A 21,574-nucleotide genomic window follows, 5' to 3' on the forward strand; every position below is an offset into this window, starting at 1 on the left:
GGAGCTCAGAGGGAAGGAGGAAGAGCTGTCTGGTATTTATCAGATTCTCTGAGATAAAAGGAAGGGGAAATTGAGGAACATGGAAAAGGAAGGGAGAGAAGATCTCTTCAGGTGGTCTTTGGGAAGAGCAGTGGGCGCTGAAGGTGCATGGGGAGGCAGAGAAAAATGTAAATTTGTTTAACAAAAGGGATATTGGAATTAGGCAAGACAAACGCACACAAAGTCTGCCTTTGAGCAGCCAGAGTGTTTCAGCATTGAATTCTCTGCTCATCATTTACATAACCTGCAGAAAACAGATGCATGTTCAAGATGTCTGCTGAAAGCAATGACCTCATCCTCAGCCCTGTTGGTTCTGTGCACTTCCTGAATTCTTGAGGATGATTTCAGAGCAGAGCAGCATTATCAGTGCCATTTGAACTGCTAACTGCTCTGAATGCTGCTGAAGCATCCACTGAAATCGTGTCTGATTTTCTTGCCTCGTGGTTGGTGTTGGTGTGTGTGGTGCTGAAGGGATGTGTTAATGAAGCTTCCTTCTCTCCTGCAATGCCAATCCTCTAGGCCCAGGCTCTTCATTAATGAGTGATGATGGAACAGAGGAGGCACTTGGGTCATTTTATCCTCCAAGAGCAGTGAGCAGTTCTGAAGAGAATGCTGCAATGCAGCTATAAGCAAAACTGTACAGATGACAAAGTGCCTTTGAATCACAGGCTGTGTTTCTGGAACATTTTGGGTTTTAGGAAGATTGCCAGTTTCCCAAAGCATTTTTTCTTAGGCACAGAGTCTATTTTTTTTTTTTTTTTTGCTATTTCGGAAAGACTTATTCCAATGCCTTTTATTGTACAAACTTGGAAACCTGAGCTTCAATAAAAATAGAAAGTGTCTGATCCTGCTGTGTTCAGCAGCCATTGAAAAGGACTTGGGGAGACTTCTGTTTCATAATATTTGTACAGCAGTTGGCTTGTAGTAATTTGCATAAGATTTTGGACTGTGAATTTGGACTGACTTTCCCCAAAACATTTTGTGAGAGGCAGGAACTGCACAAGAAAAAATAACCTGACAAGTCAAGGAACAGAGCAGAGCAAAACCTACTCTCCTACTGAAAATCAAAAATAGAATTTCTAATTAAGTAACTAATGAGACAAGCGAACAATTCTATGCTAAGTTTGGAAAATGTTTTAAGTGTTCCTTTCCTTGGGGTGAGCATAACTGGGATAACTTCATTTTTCCATCTCTTTTGGTGTTAAGAATGTAATTAATTCCTTAAGTGGTTGTTATCTAAATCTATGCCTCTGTGTTACATGATAAAAGTACTTAAGTGCTTAGAATTCTGCTCCCTTTTGGTATAATAAGAATGTTGGGTTTAGTTGCTTTTTTTTTTTTAAATCACTTTTTCCTTCTTGGTCTTTTTGTTTCTTTTTACTTGCAAGAATTTATTTATAATTCAACAACGTAAATGATTGTGTTATTTCAACACAATAAATTATATTGCATTAAAACATCAATTATTGTGTGGATCTGCCCCCAAATTCCATCCTGTGGATGAGGAGGGGCCTGGCTCCAGCAGCACCTTGGAGAAGCTCAGGTCAAAGTGGCAAACTCAGTCTGAGGATTCACCTGCTCTCAGCTCTGCATTTATTCTGGGATAGTTGTTCCCCAACACCCAGCATGGATTAACTCCTTCTGGGCAGCTCTTACCCTGGATTCAGAGGCTCTTCCCAGGATGAAGCAAAGCAATGAGTGAATGGGCTGGAAGTCAAATGAAATGGGTGGCACAGCATAAACAGAGGGGATTGCTGTGCAAGGAAAAGCTTTCAAGCCATGCATGGATTAAATGACTTCTCACTGGAGACCTCCTTTTCACTAAAAACCTCAACTTCCCAATGTATAATGAAGATTAATTAATTAATTAATAACTGTTGGGGTTATTTGGCCTGCATTAAGAAAATGCAACATTTGTTTATTCAGTGAAGCTGTCCAAGGATGTCTCTTAAGAGGAATTTGGTGCTTCTACTATGATAAAATACAATATTTTGATTTCTGCTGATGTGTCTCACACAAATCTATAAACATTTGCAATGTCAACACACTTCTGCCAGAGCTTTGATCAGAACTCCATCCTCAAATCCTCAGTGTGCACTGGCCAAAGGACACAAAGAATTCTCAACTTCTCAAACCACAGAGCAGAAAATTAAAATGGAGGAAAAAGTCATTCATAATGGAAAGAACACAAACACATAGATATTGTCACCAACATAATAAAAGCGAAGAGATTTGAGCAGAGACACTTCCCCCCTTTTGTCACCCTGAATGGAATTCCATGGGAGCTGAGTGATTCTCAGGGGCTTTTTGAATTGCTGGAACTCCGTCTTTTGTACCCCAAAAGTGTTTCCCACTTTTGCTTTTGTCGTGGCTGTGAACTGAGAGGATTTGAATTGGGCCCAGTTGGGTGGCCTTAAAAAGCCCATGGAGCCCTTGGCTGACTTTGTAATTTAATTTAATCTTTGATTTGCCCTGGAAAACAACCTGGAGAAGTTCAGTAGTGATTAGTGCATTCAGATTCTGTTAATTGTGTGGAGGGCTAATCAAGGTGATTGACAATTTGTGCTTCATGGAAGAGACAATCTATTCTTCTGGGCTTTTTGTGTGCTAAATTGGGAGATGTTTGTGGGTGTTGTGCTCCTGGTGGAGTTCTGCTGCATGGGGGTATAGGAATAAAATAATGCTCTGTCCCTCAGGACATCTTGGGATTGCTTTGGTCACAACTCGTATTTTCTCATCACTCAAAAATAAAGCAGGAGTGGAGAAAGCATTGTCACTTTTTCTGGTATTTGTATTAGCTTTAAATAAGGCTGAGAGCTCTTTGGAATAATAAAATTCTATTGTTTCCAGTGGGGCCATCTTCCCAACTAGAACACTGCTGCTCATGGTGAATCCCCTGCTCTGGGACACCTGAACACCTTTTGTGTCTGAATGAACTCATTACCACAGCACATGAAAGTCCTGAGGCTCTGCTTGCATCTTTTCTCCATTTAATCTGGAAAATGGGGCAAGAGGGAGCTTGTTTGCCTTGCTGAAATATCAGTGCCCAGCGACTCCCAGCTTTTTGAGTGTACATCTGTGTTCAGTTTCGGGCTGGTCACTGGAGCAGAGCTCATGTTGGCATTGTTGGATGGAATTTTACAGCCTCTTCCACTTCTCCTCTTCCTCTAAGTCTGTATTTAAGTCTGCAGGAAAGACAGAGGATGAGCTGAAGGGTGTGCAAATATTTACAAATTTGTGTGAGACACGTCAGCAGAAAACAAATTGTTTTGTGTCATAGTTGAAGCACCAAGTTCTCATAAACAACCATCCTTTGGCAGCTTCACTGAATAAACAAATACTGCATTTTCTTGATGTCCCTCAATTAACCCCAACAGTTATTAATTAACCTTCATTATACATTGAGAAGTTGAGGTTTTTAGTGAAAAGGAGGTCTCCAGTGAGAAGTCATTTAATCCATGCATGGCTTGAAAGCTTTTCCTTGCACAGCAATCCCCTCTGTTTATGCTGTGCCACCCATTTCATTTGACTTCCAGCCCATTCACTCATTGCTTTGCTTCATCCTGGGAAGAGCCTCTGAATCCAGAGGAAGAGCTGCCCAGAAGGAGTTAATCCATGCTGGGTGTTGGGGAACAGCTATCCCAGAATAAACACAGAGCTGAGAGCAGGTGAATCCTCAGACTGAGTTTGCTGAGGCCACTTTGACCTGAGCATCTCCAAGGTGCTGCTGGAGCCAGGCCCCTCCTCATCCACAGGATGGAATCTGGGGGCAGATCCACACATGGTGCCTGGAGAGAATGGGCTGGGTGGGAAATGATAAGTGCAGGGTCACAGAGGGAGCGTTGGCAGAGCTCTGGGGGCTGCCAGAGCTCATCTCATTGTTGTGGTGCTCCTGGGTTGTGGGATTTCACCCTCTGGATGCTCCAAAAGCACCTCCCAGGCTGGACAGCGTGGTCAGAGGGAAATCACTGTCACTGCAGGAGTCAGAGCAGTGCTGAGCCTTGCTGGCAGGTGACACCATGATCACAGCACTGTGTTTCCTTCAGCCTTCTCACTCTTTTAGCTCCCCCTGCCCGGATGCACAGCAGGGATCTCAGCCCTGCAGAGCTGGAGAGGCCAGCACGGTGTGGGTGACAGGGTGACATTGCTCACAGGAGCACTGGGTGACGCTGACAGAGACATTAGGAGCTGCCAAGTAGCAGCACGTGGAGGTAACACCTCAGGAAAATGCACTTTGGTTTATTTGCTGTTTTACCTAAGCGAGCTGGGAAAGAATCATGCCAAGAAAGCAGCCTGAGGAAAGTGGATTTTGAGATTTTGTTTCAACTTCCTTACAGACCTCACAAAGATGAGTCCCATCAGAATATAAATTTATTTTTCTGTTTTGTGTTTTCATGTTAAAGATGAAAGCACTCTGTGAGGAATTAACTACCTACCCTACACATGCCTGGCCTCATCAGAAGCCCCCTCTTTTCCACGCTGTTGTTGTTGTTGTTGTTGTCAGAGCATCTGTTGTTATGCTGTGTCACTTTTACCCTTTTCAATAGGCTTCATCAAATAAATTGAGCTCCAGACCCTCAGAACTGCTGATGCCACAGAAACAGTGGTGATTGCAGTGACAAATAATAATAGGAAAGGTTCTTCGTGGAAGAGGAGAGATTCTTTCCCCTCCCTGGAAAAGAGACTCTCAGAATACTGCATAAGAACCTCATGCTGGATTTACAAGACTGTCTGATGTGCCTTGCAGAATGTCTCCCTCACTCAGGCCATGCTGTCCCAGGTTCATGTCTGTGATTCCTTAATTCCTTTGCTGTTTTCTGGCTGCCAAGAGTGTCACCCTGAGTGGGCACACAACATCATGAGAAATCTTTAGCAATTTAGGCCACATCACCCTGAAAGCACCTTCTGGTGTGAGAGGTCAGCCAAGGCTCTCCATGGAATCCCTCAGCTGTATTCACCTGGCCGCAGATCCTGGGACACTTCAGTGGCACCAACACCCTTTGAACACAGTGCTGTACATCCAAAACTCTGAGTGACATGAAGCCACTCCAAAAACTGTGATGAGACAGGAGAGAGACCAGAGGTGAAGGATGGTGTCACCTGAGAGGAGCTGCCGGTGCAGCAGCAGAGTGATGTGGGTGTGTGTGGGGTCCCCAGCAGCTGCAGTCCCCAGGCTGCGTGTCCTGCTCACACAGGGGACATGTGGCTCCATCCTCTTCCTCTCTCTCTGCTGCAAGGATCCCTGCACAGCCCTGAGGTGTTCCCTGCTCTCCTCTGCCCCTGGGTGCTGTGGGAGGGACCCGTTGGCTGAACCTCTCCAGGGCTTAGAGACAAGGAGCTGTTCCTGCCGAGGGAAGGCAGGACCTTCATGGGACATGACCTGTTCAGATTCTCATCTGTGCAGGTTGCCAGCCTCAAAGAGTTGTTCTAAATAAAGTTTCACTATATATTGATGACACCTTTCATTCTCTGGGTATTTGTTTTTAATCCCAGTTTCTTTTGGAAAGTAGGAAATGCTCTTGGGCAAAATTTGGCTGGAGTCAAATATTTCCAATTTCTAGAAGGAATCTCATCTCTAAAATTAAGAGAGAGATTTGTTTCTGTAATGTTAGGTACTTTCCACTCAGGATTAAATGTACACCCCGATATTTTACACAGCCCTTGCAATTTGCCCAGGGAATGGGGGCCCTTGTGGTGTCCTCCTGGGTGAGGAGGATCTGCTCCAGATCCTGAAGGAGGTGGGACAGGGGAACACACGCAGCGTGGTGGAGACCCCAGAGAAAGGGCTCAGACCTTTCCCTCCCATGTACCTCTGTGGTTTAACTTCACATCTCTGGGGCTGCCATCCTGCTCTGTGAGGCCACAGGGAGCTCCCAGCTGGCACTGGTGCCCCACACCCTGATGGAAATGCTGCCCCTGGGAGCCTGCACTGCCCAGGCTGGGCTGGGCGCACGCAGGCAGGCTCAGGCTGCCTCTGCCAGCAGCACTTCTCACTTGTGGGATGGGAACAGGGACCCACAGATGGACTTGAGGGTCTTTTATTTCCTGAAATTGCCACTGGCAATTTTTGTGAAGGGGTGATTTTTTTTTTTTTTGGTAGTGTCCAGTGAGAACAGTAATAAGAGCTTGTGTGTTAGTTAAGGAAGGCTTTCCATGTTGACATTTTGATGTCATTCATTCTCTGATTGTTTTCTTGACAATCACCTTGGATCTCCACTGTTAAACTTCCATGGGTGCTCCTTGCCATGACCTGATTCACGTGTTAATGCTTTCCAAGCCTGACCTACAGAACAACCCCTTAATGTGTCTTAACAGTCTCTTAAGAGGGACCCAGGGATGCTGATTTTATTTAAATATAGAGAGCAAGAGAAAGATTTCACATTATCTGGAATAATTATATTATTATAATTCACCACTGTAGCCCCACATTTTTGATACTATTTCCTGTATACTCTGAGTCAAAATCATTTTACTGCTGCCACATCTGTGTTTGAGTAGGAAGTCAGGGCTTTGTGTGTGACACAAAATGTGCAGAGGGCATTTGTATGGTCACATTAAATCCTAGTGTTACCTTCTGTGGGAGGGAAATCCTGCCTTGGTTTTAATAACTAAAAAATCAGTTTGAAGAATCATTCTCAAGGCTTTGAGTACCTGAAAAGTGGAACTGGGGGAAAGAAAACCTTACATTCCCTCTTTTTGTCTCTATCCCTTCCTAAAAGCCCCAACACCATGCAGAAGCTGAGGGTCTGTGATGCTGAACAAACCTGGAGAATCCAGTGTCTGTGGGGTATTCCACTGCCTTGGGATTGTTTGGCTTGGCTGCCAACCCCTTCCACAACCTTCAGTTTCATTGTCTCTTAGTGCTGGGTGAAGATCTGTGCTGTTACTGCTCTGGTATTTACATATCGAATGCAAAAAAGGAATTTTTATTGGCATTTTATTTTCTGTTTGGTGGTGGTTGGGATGATGGGTATTAATTCCAGATTATTAGTATTTTTTCTAGATTATTAGTATTAATTACAATCCTTGCCCTGAATCTAATGGCTTTATTGTTCTTGATATAATATCATGATAAAGCAAAAGAAAAATGTTTCCAGGAGCCTGGGGTAGGAGGTGAGACATGTGGATGGTTTCATGATTTCCAGGTGGGGTAAGAGCTGAAGGAATGATTTCTGGTGGGATAATTCTCTTCCCTCTCAACAGCCACACTCTCACTGACAGCAGAACATCAGAAAAAAAAAAAAAAATCCTGATTCCTCTTTCTTCATGCTGGACCTTGAGCTCTCACTGAATGCTTTATCAGCCCTGGCAGAAAGCTTCTTGCTCTCTGTTTTGGGCCAGAAAACCATTAGTCATCTGCTCCAGTGCATGTCTTGCCTTTAATATTTGATGTCTCATCTGTTGCCCCAGTCCTGGCTCATGTTCATGTGCTGCACAGAAGTCCAGTCATTAGATTATTATGAAATCATGGCACATCTTTCACATGAATGGCTTTTTTTGGGGCTGTTTTCAGCCACTATGAAGAACCATTTCTGGTGCTGCTGTTATTACTCATCTTATGTAAACTGTTTGTTCCTGCTCAATGGCTTCATTTCAGGGCAATTCGACTTTAGAAAGGAATTAAAAGATGATGGAAGAAATAAAACCCCAAATGGATGATGGGGAATTAGAGATGTCATGGAGCATTCAGTGCTTCTGGGCAGTAACAAACCCTGCCTGGTGTAAATGTAAATCAGCAATCCCAGATGATGTGGATTCACCACCCTGAACTGCCCCCAACCTGTCTGGGGCAGGAACCTCAGCCTTTCCCTGCCTCATCAAATTGAGATAGTTTTCTAGAATTTCTACAGATTGAGAGATGGGAATTCAGGTGCAAGCTGTTCTGTACCTGCTCCTAACAGCTGTACCTAACATTTGCACTAGACAATCAGTCTGTAAGAACAATTGTTAAGCTCTTCAGATCCTTTATTTTTTGAAAGGTCACGGAATTACAGAGGTATTTGCATAATTTGTGTGACTCAGGTGGTAGCTTGGGTTGCACCCTGTCAGAGGGAAGGTTTCTAGGAGGGTTTTTGTGGCCAGGTCGTTGGCTTTGGGGTGCTGAGAGGTGGCAGAGCTCAGAGGGCAGGACAGGGTGGCTGAGCCACTCGTTGCTGTCAGATGCGAAGAGGGAGGATGATTAATGAGGAAATGGAGGTAATTAATTTCCTGCTTCTGTGCCCTCTTTTCTCTATGCTGGCTGCCTGGATGTGGCTGTGAAGTGTTTGAGTCCAGGAGGGTCTGGGTCCAGCAAGGTTCTGCCCACAGGAAGAGTCCCAGCAGCAGCATAAAGCTTACAGGACACGTGCTCAGATGACTGTAATGCCAAAGGCTTTTAATTTTTGGATGTATTTCTTAACCTTTATAAAAAAAAAAGTATTCAAGTGATATTAATGAAAAAAGGTAATGAGATTCATTACACTTAGAGACAGCTTTGTAGTCCTGAGATTAGAAGGAAATTATTATTTGTTGAGGTTCATTCAGTAGTGAAATTCCAATTCACCTTGCTGGAATTAGATGATGCTCTCATTAAACTCTCTCCTACTGATGGACAGCATTCTCTCAACTGACTTTATTTCAATATCACTTGGACAGAATTTCAATGTACTGCATGGAAAATCTTGGTAAAACTGGGAGGCCCCAGAGGCACCCATTGCGGGGGTGAATATTTCCACTTTGTGTTTCCCATCTTTAGGGTATGTTTTACCTGGAAACCAATACTCTTGTGCCAGTTTAATGCAAGTTGTGGTTTTGTGGTATTCCAGGTGTTTGTTTTCTTGGATAAACAAGGGTCATGAAGAGTTCCTGACCTGTTTTCCTTGGATAAACAAGGCTCATTAAGAATTCCTGAATGGTGTTGGGGCTTTTAGGAAGGGATAGAGAGAAAATGAGGGAATGTAAGGTTTTCTTTCCCCCAGTCCCACTTTCCAATAGGAAATAAGGGAGGCTGATGCTGGATTACATCACAGTGATGATATCTTTATACCTTAGGGACAAACCAGACCTGCCTGAGCATTTGATCCAAACCAGAACAGTTTACTGGGAGTGTCCCCCTGCCTTCCCCAGTTAGGTTGGGGCAGTTTCCCAAGGCACACCTCAGGAACCGAATCTGTTGGCTCCAAGCTCTTCATTTGAATTGAAAATGTGACATTTCCAGCTCCTTCAGTCACTGTTACAGAGATGAAGCTGCTTAGATTGCTGCTGAGGAGATGGAAGGATAAAAGCCAAGCTATTTCTTGGTTGTTGGAGAGGGGAAAGCAGAGCAAAACTCTGACTGCAAAGGCAGAGAGTCAAATCCCACTAAAATGTTTAGTGAGGGACTTGAATTGTCCTTGTTAGCCCAGCAGGGCTGATATTTCTAATTAATGTTCATCAGGAAGATGTGAGCGCTCCGTGGGGCTGGGGAAGGGTTTCCTGAGTTCTCGTGGAGCAGCAGGAATGGCAGGGAGCTCCATGGGAAATACATGCACTTGGTGAAACCAGGCAAGGAAAATGAAATAACTGTCCAGGGGATTCTTGGGGGTGTTATATTCTTTAATTTCTCTGATGGTGGGAGTGCTCATCATGGGAGAAGAGAGTTTGAAGCCAAGGGGGATTTTGGCTTCAGAGATAAAACCATGGGTTCTCACAGGAAGAACTCAGGTGTGTCATACCTAATTTTTAATTATCTCTAATCAAAATAGTTGCTTTCCCTCTCTCCCTTCATTTCCACAACATCCCTGGAAGCCTTTCCCTTCCATGCTGAATAAATCTCACATTTGATTTTTAAAATACCATTATTTACAGGTTTTGTTATTTGAAATTTTTATTTTATTTTCTGGCTGCATTAGAAAAAGAACAGAAGGAATTTAATAAGCAATGACTGCTTTATTTGTTCAATTAATGCAAATGTAAATTCTTCATTCTTCAGCTCCTAATTTGAGCCAATTTCAAACATTCTCTTAAAAGTTTTATGGTGGGTTTTTTTCATTGTTGTGTTAGATGTGCTGTGCTTTTGCTATTTTTGCAGCATCAGAATCATTCTGTGTTTGTCATGCTCCATTTGGTTGCAGCAGAGATGACTGTCAGAAAAATACAATTTTCCAGGCATTAATTGAAAAAATGGCTTTATATTCAATGTGCAGGAACTGGCAGATGTAGATAAGGAACAGAGAAAATTCATTAAGTGGCATTTCTCCAGTTCTGCATTCTTTTTCTCCCTCCAAAAAGGCAACAATGCCAGATTAAATCCTAGATGAATTTAATATACTGCACGACATTGTAGGAAAAGTTTTCTATGCAATCACTTTCATTCTCCCACAAATTTTGGTGAAAACTTTTGGAAAATGAAACCTTAAGAGATGACTCAAGTGCTGGAAACATCAGTAAATTTTCACAGTATTTCCTGAACCTGTGTGCAATATTTGTGTGTAAATTTAACCCGAATCTGCACATCTGCTCTAAACACCCAGGTCAAGCAAAGTTGTACTGCACAGCTTTGACCTAGAAAAGCACTTAAATAAAATATTCATGCTTGTGTGGAGAAATGAACCTAAACCCAGCCAGTCTGTGACTTTTATTGCCACACTGAACAGAAATGGGAGGCTGCTGCTTGTGCTGGGAATATGTGAAATCTGAAGTCCTGCTGAGCTTCCATTTCCATTCATGTTTTTTAGTCCCCATTGGTTCTTCTCCATGTCCTTGGGTGTTTTCTATCCTCACGCAGAAATGATGTTTTAAATTGCCTTCATCTGCAATGCTCTTTCATTGTTGTCACAGGGCTCCAGGGAGGAATAAAACAATAATATTCAGGAGATGAAGTGGGTGTGTTTAACATGATAAAAACCCAGTGAGCCTGGAGCAGCAGGAAAGGCATCTCCAGGCTCAGGTGCTGCTGGGGGCAGATGTCCTGTGCTGCCCTCGCTGTGCTCGTGGCTGCCTGTGCCATCTGGGCACCACGAGCCACCTCCGGCCTGGCCAAGCCCAGCCTCGCTCAGAACCCCCCAGGAATAATTAAAATAACCTCTCTGAGTAGAGCAGCTGACTTGGAAGGGATCAGGAGGACCCCTCTTGTACCTTCCTATGCATTCTGAGGATTTCTGGGAGTTTTGCAGAGCAAACCTCTTGCTGTGCACCAGAGGCTCAGCCCCTTTCCCCACATCTTTGGCATTTCCATGCACTTTGCTTATCTCTACACAACTCTTAAAATCCAATTTCATCACGTTTCCCCACTGTCCCCTTTCCTTTCTCTTTCTCTCCCTCATTAGAAGAGTTTGTTCATTTCTGGCATTCAGTGGGAGTTAAAAAAATAAACAGCCCCAAAATTTTGCGGGGCAGGATTCTGAATGATGGCTGGGTCACAGGAGAAAGGAAACCTTTTGGTTTGAGCTGAACACTGGATGTCATTTTCCAGGATTTCTAAATGATTTACAAGGAAATAAATTTCATTATTAAAGATGAATATACTCTGATTTTCAGATGAGACTGAGAGGGTGAGTAATTTCACCAAGACTTAGGAAAAAGAATAAAATCATCTGTATAATTTACCCTTGTATGTGGTTGTTAAGGAAAATAATATTAACAGAAATGGAAGAGTCTGAATGACTGATGTCTGGATTCCAGCATTATGTGGACTATAGTCAGGAAAATAAGGATGACCATGGATACTTTAGACAGTCTGTTCCTCAGCCTTATGGTGTCTAAACGGCCAAATTTTATCTTAGAGAAAAAGCAGCTCTTGGGCTTGCAGTCTCTCCTTGGCTTTGGAGGCTCCTCAGGTGTATTTTACACAAATCAGAAACCCAGGACGGGAGCTGTCCTTTATGTGCCCTCCTGGCAGTGAGCTACAGGCCATCATTTCAAACTCGGGAATTCAGCACATCCTGGTAGCTGTGACTGGGATTATTGAGGATCCCTGCAGCTTTTCCCTGTGCTGTCCCTGCCATCCCTGCCGTGCTGGAGAGCTCCAGAACTGTGCTGAGCTGCTGGAACTGCCCCACCACTGAGCACCAATGTTCTGTGGTGGAAAACAGGCATTGCTCAGATGTCTGCTCCTTCATTCTTTGAGTTTTTGCTTCCAGAGTTTTGTGTTGCTGCCTGAAGCTGCAGCAGATAAAAATTTCTACCCCAAATCCCTGTCGGTGGTGCCCATGGAATTTCCCCTTCACGTGTGAGGTTAAGTAGGTTGACTTTTGGGGGTGTGATGCAAACTGGGGGTGCCTTTGGTACAAGTCCCATGAGGAGGAGGCTCAGCCTGGAGAAAAGGAGGCTCGGGGGAATTTCTGCTTGGTACAAGTCCCATGAGGAGGAGGCAGAAAGGGCTCAGCCTGGAGAAAAGGAGGCTCGGGGGAATTTCTGTCTCTGCACAACTCTCTGACAGGAGGTGACAGCCGGGGGGTGTCAGGCTCTGCCCCCAGAGAGGGATTATTGAGGATCCCTGCAGCTTTTCCCTGTGCTGTCCCTGCCATCTCCAGAACTGTGCTGAGCTGCTGGAGCTGCCCCACCACTGAGCACCAATGTTCTGTGGTGGAAAACAGGCATTGCTCAGACATCTGCTCCTTCCATTCTTTGAGTTTTTCCTTCCAGAGGTTTGTGTTGCTGCCTGAAGCTGCAGCAGATAAAAATTTCTACCCCAAATCCCTGTCGGTGGTGCCCATGGAATTTCCCCTTCACGTGGGAGGTTAAGTAGGGTGACTTTTGGGGGTGTGATGCAAACTGGGGGGGCCCTTGGTACAAGTCCCATGAGGAGGAGGCTCAGCCTGGAGAAAAGGAGGCTCGGGGGAATTTCTGTCTCTGCACAACTCTCTGACAGGAGGTGACAGCCGGGGGGTGTCAGGCTCTGCCCCCAGAGAACAAGGTCCACAAGAGGAATGGCCTTGAGGTGTTCCAGGGGAGGTTTAGATTGAATGTTAGGAAAAATTTCTCCATGGAAGGGTTGTCAAGCACTGGAAGAGGCTCCCCCAGGGAGTGGTGGAATCACCATCCCTGGAAGAATTCAGAAACATGCAGGTGCCTGGGGATGTGGTGGATGTGGGAGGATAGAGAAGCGTGGGAAGATAGGGACAGGCGATCGGAAGATCTCGCGCTGGACGGAAAGACAGGGACCTCCCCTTTCTCCCGGTTCGTTGCGTAAGCAGACAAAAGTTATATAAGGCTGTGTAACCAGAGAATAAATGCTATTTACCGTCCACCATATTGGTGTCTGTGAGTGATTGGCCTGAGCAGCCTGAGGTGGCTGCCGTGCCGTTCTCGAACCAGAGAACCTCTCAGCAGAGGCAACAGGTGGACTTGACAGTGTTGGCTTAAAAGTTGGGTTCAATGATCTTAGAGGCCTTTTCCAGCCTTAATGATCCCATGAGCCTGTGATTTTTAGCATAAATCCTTCCTTTTGGCAGCCTCTGGTGCTTCTCAGATTGCCCCACTTTGGTGTGTGCTGGACCTGGTCCCTGGGAGTAGCTGCCTCGTCCCTCAGCTGCATTGCTCAAACTTCTGTGACCTCTGTGGGCTCACAAAAAAGGCAGCAACTCCTGATTTTCCCAGCCTTGGAAGCTGCCTGGGAGCTCTGAGAGGAGTTTGGATGCTGGAGGGTGATGCAGACGCTGGAACCTGTCCCAGTGTCACTGAGCACGAGGCCCTGCAAATTAAGCGGGGTGAGGTAATAATAACCCCTGATCCGCGGGAGGGGCTCGTGTTTCTCAGCAGCTGAGGCGGAAATGAAACTTTGATGAGTTAACCAAGAGCCAGAAGCCTCCCAGCAGCTGTAAGGAGACACCTGAAGGGAAAGGTGAGTCAGGATGTGCCTGCAGTGAGGCAGGACTGATCCGGCCAGGGGAGCATCGCTTTCGTCCCGAGGAAACGGAGGAACCACCCGAGAGGGACTGGGGTGCCACGGGGCTGCTGGGGGAGCCAGGCACAGAGTGGGGACCCTTGGCATTCCCTCACTGCTTGGAGGGGATGTTCGCAGGGCTTCCTGTTCCCGAGGTATCCCACATGCTTTGGGGGAGGCAGGGATTTGCCCCGACTCCAGGAATCCTCATGGCATGGGGTTGGTGGTTTCCTTCCTCACAGGCACCTTCTGCTCCTTCTGTTCCTCAGCTCTGGTGTTTTCCTGGTGTCATGTAATGATGGATAGCCATACATAGCCATAAACAATTGTAAATAACCATAAATATGTTGCTGATCACGTTCAAAACCTAAAGTTCTGTCAATGTTCCAGGTGGGTTGGTCTCCTCTCCAAATAAGACAAGAGCAAACAGCCTCCAGGTGCTCCAAGGGAGGTGGAAATTGAATGTTAGCAAACATTTCTCCATAGGAAGGGGTGACTGGCATTGGAACAGGCTGTGGTGGAGTCACCACTCCTGGAGGGATTTAAGGGATGTGTGGTTGTGGAATTTGGAGTGCTGGGGGAACAGCTGGACTTGGTGATCCCAAAGGTCTTTTCCAATCTAACCAATGATAGCAGGAATTGTTTGGCAGAAATATGGAACGCTTCTTACAGTTTTTTATGCTGCTCAGAGGGATATTTGGGCTCAGTTATTTTACCTTGATGCTTGCAAGTTTTGGGGTTTTTTGTTTGTTTGTTTTTGGTGGTTTTGTTTCGTTTTGTTTTGCTTTTCTGGGAAGGCAGCAGAAGTGCATCCTTTAATATACTTAAAAAAGGAGGGAAAAAAGTATCCCAGTGGATTGTTCAGCACAATCGCCCATTGTTATCCTGTGTTCTTAAATTGAAATGCTCTTAAATTGAAGCATCATGTAAAATACGTGGAGCCATGTTGTTTCCTTTTGCCTGTGTGCATATTTAACTTGTCACTTTGCCTTTTTCCTGTGACAAAAATGTGATGCAGCTCATTCCAGGGATGTGCTGAAGTCCATTTGCAGCCAGAGGTTGCTTTGAAGCCGCACAACAGAGGCTTTATTGATTTATCCTTTGCATTCAGAACAAAGATTTGTGTGACCTGCTACAGGTATTACCAAAAGCTTCTATCAGCTCTTCCAGCTTCATCCCAAAAATAATTTATTTGTGCTTTAGGATCTATTTTCAGAAGTCATTGTTTGCATATATGTATATACATAGGTCTTATTAATACAAACCTCTGAATTCAAAGACTTTTTAATTATTAAACGTGGCACAAATTAGTGCTAAATGGAGCTCATGAGAATTCTGTTCAGAATATCAGGACAAAATCTCTCACGAAAGCACAATTGATGTGTAATATTTACGTTTGTCAATATGCCATAGGTGCTACAGCTTGGAATTTATAGGGATACATTTTCTATTTCATGGCAATTTGACCGGATTTTATTTTATTTTATTTTATTTACAGGATCAGCTGGCACTGCTGCAGACCTAGAAAAAAGAAAGCTTATTTTTGGAAAAAATTTTATACCTCCAAAGAAGCCAAAAACATTCATACAGCTAGTTTGGGAAGCGTTGCAGGACGTGACTCTAATCATCTTGGAAATTGCAGCCATCATATCTTTGGGGCTTTCGTTTTATCAGCCACCTGGAGAAGGGAATGAAGGTAAAAACTTTTCACAGAAGTCATCTCAGTTTAAGCAAAGCATGTCCTAAATCTCAAATCAATTCCATCACCACCCTCCAGAAGGTCACCAACAGGAAATTTCCACGTGGTTTGTTCCTGATCCCATTACATCTGCTCCTGACATATTTTTCTTTTCATCTTGACGTTTCTTTATGCAAATCCTGAACCTCATGACGTGAGTTAAAGGAAAATCATAACTTTCTTGTGAAACTGGAGGGGTTTTGATACAGTTTGCACCTCTGAGCCTGCATTTGGAGGGTGTTTGATTCATCCTTTGTGGTTGTTTATCACATATTATGGATGAGAAATATGTAATTGCTTATGTAACTGCTGGATCCCATTGCAGGAGCACAGATCTCCAGTTTACACCAGATGAAGGCTTGAACTCAGTGAGATTCACACATTTTAGTATTTTTAGTGGTGCAGCTCAGGCTCGTGAGCCTGGCTCCAAAGGGAATATTGGAAAGTCCTGTTCCTGGTAAATATTCTCCATATTCTGCAGAGCCTTTCTGGCTGCAGGAAGTTTTACCACCCTGCCTGGCCCCCTCCTCTTTTCCCGATTCCCCCCCACCCTCTTTGGAAAGCACTCTTGAATTCACATGCTTAAAATATTTGTTCCTCTCCATAAAATCAAGATTTCCATTTCTGGCAGCTGATCCAGATTTTTCCTCCCCCCCTCTCCTGCTCCCTCCCAGACTTCTAAAGCTGGATCAAACATGCTGTGTGAAATGACGTGAGCAGCTTGGCAAATGTAGGAAGAATGTCTTCCTCTAAATATAGCCCTGAAATGCTTTTTACATTTGCTGCAGTTTCCTTTGGCTGCTTTCCTTGCAGCCCCTTCCTCCTTCCCTTCCATTCAGCAGCACAATCAGCACGTAGCCATGCACAGCTCCTGGCTCCTGCTCGGGGTTCTTTAATCCTTTATAAATAATTGGGACTCTTTCATTGCTTCCTCACTGCATTTTGAATACTTGGCTATTGATCCAGCAGGTGCTCCATTTAGGCATGAAAAGATAAAGGAGTCATTGCCTTTTTTTTTTTTTAACTGAAGAAAATGTTATTTATTGGAATTACCTCATCTCACTGGTGGGATACCTTGGGGACCTTATAAACCATGAGAGATTCTTTACAAAATTAGAATTTAACTTAGACTAAATGTGCAGATTGCCCTATCTTATTTTATTTTGTTTTAATTTGGGGCAAAGGAATTTTGAAAGCATGATTTCTGGTGGGATACCTTGGGGACAATATAAACCACGAGAGATTCTTTACAAAATTAGGATTTAGCTTAGACTAAATGTGCAGAGTGCCTTATTTGATTTGATTTTGGGGGGAAGGAATTTTGAAAGCATGAATTCTCCAGGTTTTAGGAAGAGGGGAGCTGTGTCATCAGGCAGTGGAGGCTTGTTCCTTTCTTTTTCAAATTGTTATTCTTATTATTTTGATCCTGCATTTAAAATGTTTCTTTTCCCATGGGAAGACAGGAGCCAGCTGAGATTCTGAGGCAGTCTGGAAAGCTCAGCAGCACAGCCTGGGAAAATGTGTTTGTGTTTTCCCACAGCACAGCATTCTATTCAATAGTCACTGCTCTCCCTGCTTTAAGAATTGTTTTCCTGAAAGGTTTTGCCCTGGTGTACACAAGAAAATAAATTAGTGAATATCTTGTAATCCAATTTGTGGAACACATTGTAAAGGTCTTCCACATTTTTTTTTTGAATTCTTTCTTTGAGCAGCTGTATGAATAATTCAATTTAATTTTAAAATTAGTATATCATAAATTGCTGCCAAGGGTACCTTTAATTTATTGTTAGATGACCTTTTTGAAGAGTCCCAAACACTGGAAAATGGACATATTAATCTTGATTTTGCCTTGGTGAAGTGGGGATTAATCCCACTTGAAAATTATTTTAATGGGTTTGTCTTCAGTATTCTCCTTTCCTGACTCTCCCCAGAATGAAAATTTAATTGAAATATGCAGTTACTGGCAACTTTTATGTTTTTTTTTTTTTTCCCTTGAAAAAAATATATTTACTGCTGAAAGTACAGCCAGGTGTTAGAAAGGAGAGCTGGCACATGTTGTTCTGTATTCTTGATCTTGCCTCCCCTTTAAAATTCTATTTTTTTCTATTGTTTTTCCAAGTGAAATGCATTTTCATTTTGAAAATGAGCTAGGAAGAGTTTTCTTTCCACACTGATTTATTCAACCACCACTGCCAATATTCTGAGCTCATCAACTTCTTACTTGGAGTAACTTGAAAAGCTGTCACCCCCCAGAAGTGACAGTTTTGCTTTGGAGGATTAAAGGATAATATGGAAACAAGAGACTTTAGAACACAATGTCAGGGGAACACCACTTGTAAATTGAACATTTATCTGCCTTTATTTAATATATCTATATCTGCCTCTCACACATCCTAAACTTATATCTACCAATGGCATTACTGGTTAATATAATAAGTTGAACTCATCTGTATTTTTAAAAATTAGTATAACTCTTTCTTGTCTTGGCTCTTGAAACCCACTCATTACTTTTGATGCTGTAACAGAATTAACATTTAGCTGCTGTCTGCAGTTGAAGTGCAAAATATATTTCTCCTGAGGCTTTTGAAGGAGAAAAGCAGGATAAAATCCACATTGCCAACAAATATTAGAGTGCTCAGGAGCCTTGTGTAAGGGTGGAGCATCATGGATGTGAGTGTTCACATCTTCATTTCAGATCTGGGTGAGTTTTGGAGAACGTGATTTTCATTTCTGGTGCAGTCGGGCAATCTGATCTAGAGGAATCTCTGGATAAAAGTGCACTTTTATTGCTTCTCCAGAAGCCACCCCAGTTCTTCCTTTTCATATTCCTTAGCAGCAGTGCAGGTTTCAAGAATGTTGTTCTCAGGAGTGGTTTTGATGATCTGCTTTGCATTCCCTTTCACCATCTGACAGGCCATTAGAAGCAATTGAGAACTTCTGCATAAATTATTGTCAGCCCCGTGGCAATTACTGCTCTCATTACTGAGCCACAGGAAATCAGTTTTCTGCCCTTTCAAAAGAGTGCAAAACTGAGGCTAGATTTTAGCAAATGCAACTTGAGAGAAAATTCCCAGTGCACGTGGGGATCACACAGGGCTGTGGCTGGCTAAGAATATTTTGTTCCTCAGGAAAATCCCTTCTATGCCCTGGGTTTGTGGATTTCAGAGTGTTCCCTGGCCATGCAGAGTAGGGGATCTGTGATAGCTCAGAGGATCTGAAGAAAGTGTAAAATAATTTAATTCACATTATTTTTTTGTAATGTTGATTAGAGGTAGTCCAGGACTAAAATCGAAATGGTTGTCTTTGTATATCAGTACATGGTGAAATGATTTTTATGAAGAGTTTGTGAAGAAATGCCATGTCCTGTTTTTAAAGAGAGTATGAGTAGATAGAGAGCAAGCCATGGACTCAAACCATAACTTTGCTTGAGGAAACAGGACATCTTTTGGGAAAGAAAGTTTGGACTCAGAAATCCAGCAAGGGAATGGGAAATGGCTTCTCTTGGCCATCCCAAAATATCTGTCTTATTGTGCTTGTAGAAATGCAAGTATCTCCTCTTGTGCCTAGTTGTTTGTTATTTTTGGTGGGTTGTTTGTTATTTTTGGAGGGTTTTTGTTCTTTTGGGGGTTTTTTTGTTGTTGTTTGTTTGTGGGGTTTTTTATGGTTTTTGGTTTTTTGTTTGTTTGGCTGGTTTGCTTTGGTATTTTCCTCACTGTTTTCCCTCAGAGCTCTGCTGGAGCAGTCCCTTCTGGCAGAAATGCCCTGGTGGCACTTTGCAGCTCTGTCCCTTTCTGGGGCTGCTTTCCCCCAGTCCCCCAGCAGGATTCTGCTGCTTTGGTTCCTCCCCCATCTCTACCCATATGAACTGGTCAAAAATTCCCAGAGCCTTCTGCAAACACCTTCAGCAGCACTTTCTGAGCCCTCTCCATCCTCCTCCTTGCTCCTATCTTAGCCCCTGCATCACATGTGGATCTTATTGCAAAAACTGCTGATGTCAAGCCCTGCCAATCATCTGCTGTTTACAGGAGTGTAACAAACCTTTTAACTGCTCTTCCTTGAATTCTCTTTCCTTCTGTGGATTGCAAAGGGGGAGAAAGCAGCCTGGGGTAAGACGTTTCAACATCCCAGTGTTTACAGGAAGCCCCAGGCAGGATATCTATTTTCCAGTGTACAGCTTTTAGCAGCTTAAAGGTGGAATAAAAAGGAAAAGCCTTTTTGGTTCAGACAGCTTCTGTTAAAATTCCCAAGGCAAAGGTCTGGGCTGAAAACAAAGTGAAATGATCACTTACATCTCTCAGTGCTGCTCAGCAGGGCTTTGAGTGGGTTACCCTTCCCTTACTCATCCAACAAGTTGGAAAAACACAGGAACGGGACATGGTCCCCTGAAATTTGGCCTCCCAAGCCACTTGCATTGTGTTGGTGGTTGCAGATGTTGCAACACTTGCAGATGTTGGTGGTTTTATGCTGCTGCTGCTGCCCAGGACTGGAGCTGGGGCTCCTGTTGGCCTTTCATGACCTAAAAGAGACTTTATTTCACATTTTATAAATAAAAGACACTTTATTTCATGGGGTTCATCACTCAGGTGTTTTCTTATCATTTTTATAATGTGCCACATTGCTCAGTGGGGACTCAAGCTGGAGATTTGAACCAGAAAGGACATCCAGAGACTGGAGGGAAGGTGCAGCTGCTCCACAGCTCCTGTGAGGGTGCTGCCTTACCCTGTGTCTGTGCTGAGCCTCCCTGCAGAGGCAGCACTTGCTCAGACTCGTGGCACAACTGTCGTGGGAATGTCAAATCCCTGCTCGGATGGGATGGACAGCAGGGCTCAAACAGCCAGGGAGAGGCAGGAGCCAACCTGTCAGCAGTGCCTGAGTCACCAGGCAGCAGGAAAGGCTCTCCTTGCAGAAGCCAAGGCAGCCAAGGGGTGTTCAGATTAAAAAAACTCTGTAAAAATCAGTCAGAGGGGGAGAAAAAACCCAAAGCCAAACAAACAACTTCTCCACCTCCTTGTCCAGATCTCTGGAGTGGGGTTGGAAGTGCTGTACTGTTCCCATCTTCTCCCAGGTTCCTGCCTGTGGAGTACAGCCCAAGATGTGTTCTTTGACATTTCATCTCTTTAGCAGCTCTGGAAATAAGTCACAGTGAGGAAGATTTGACCAGCTGTTAGTTTGGGTATCTCTGGGAGAAAGTGAAAAAAATTATTGGTATTAGAAAGAGTACCTACAAAAAAGAATATCTAGATATGAAAAAATACAGAGCAGTTGGCAGCAAGCTTCTTTTTCTTAGTTAGGAGTGAAAATGTTGAATGTAACGTCAACTAGCTTGAATTTCTGTGCAGTTTGTGCTGATGTACATTAAAAAAATTATATTCCCGTAAATTTGGACAGTCTCATTCTCCTCCATGCAAATTCCTTACCTTGGAGTTCTGCTGGAGCAGAACAGCTGCAATAGTGTGTCTGCTGGGCTCAGGTACAACGTTCTAAAGATGGGATGTCTGTCCCAATCCCCTAGCACTCAGTGTGGGTATTCCTAAAAACATTAAAACCAGTTGGAATAAGATGAAATGGAGACATTGCTCCCTCAAAACACTTCAAAATGTTATTATTGTGCTGTGTCATTTGTGGTTGCAGCTCTCACCTTTCTTTGGGTCACTTTGTGGTTTTCCTGCTTTAAGCTGCTAAAGAGAATTTCAGGGATCAGGGAAGGTGAAACAGGCAGGAGAAGCCCCTTTCTATGTTGCCATATGTGTCAGGACTGCTTGACCAGAGATTGGATAGAATTCTTCTTTTTTTCCCCCAGCTTTTAAACTGTGGTTTTCTTCCCTTCACTTTCTTTGCCAACAGTTGTGGCAGAGCTGCACTCATTTTAGTAATTTCAGGTAGGTGATATTTGGAATTTCTCACTCCTTTCATATCCAATTCTCAACAATTTTCTTCCCACTCTCCCAGCAACA

At 43.7% G+C, this 21,574-nt stretch overlaps 1 protein-coding gene across 3 annotated transcripts in view; it reads left to right on the forward strand.

Annotated features, from left to right (window-relative positions):
- ATP2B2 (ATPase plasma membrane Ca2+ transporting 2) overlaps window positions 1–21,574 on the forward strand; it is a 228,873-nt gene that overhangs the window by 97,568 nt on the left and 109,731 nt on the right. For all 3 annotated transcript variants that reach the window (XM_041489963.1, XM_041489964.1, XM_041489965.1), the window contains exon 3: window positions 15,381–15,578. In XM_041489963.1, the coding sequence (XP_041345897.1) occupies window positions 15,381–15,578 (198 nt within the window). The remainder of the gene's footprint in view (window positions 1–15,380; window positions 15,579–21,574) is intronic.

This window comes from Pyrgilauda ruficollis, unplaced genomic scaffold, assembly GCF_017590135.1.
Source record: "Pyrgilauda ruficollis isolate IOZ18807 unplaced genomic scaffold, ASM1759013v1 scaffold97, whole genome shotgun sequence".
Classification (NCBI taxonomy): domain Eukaryota; kingdom Metazoa; phylum Chordata; class Aves; order Passeriformes; family Passeridae; genus Pyrgilauda; species Pyrgilauda ruficollis.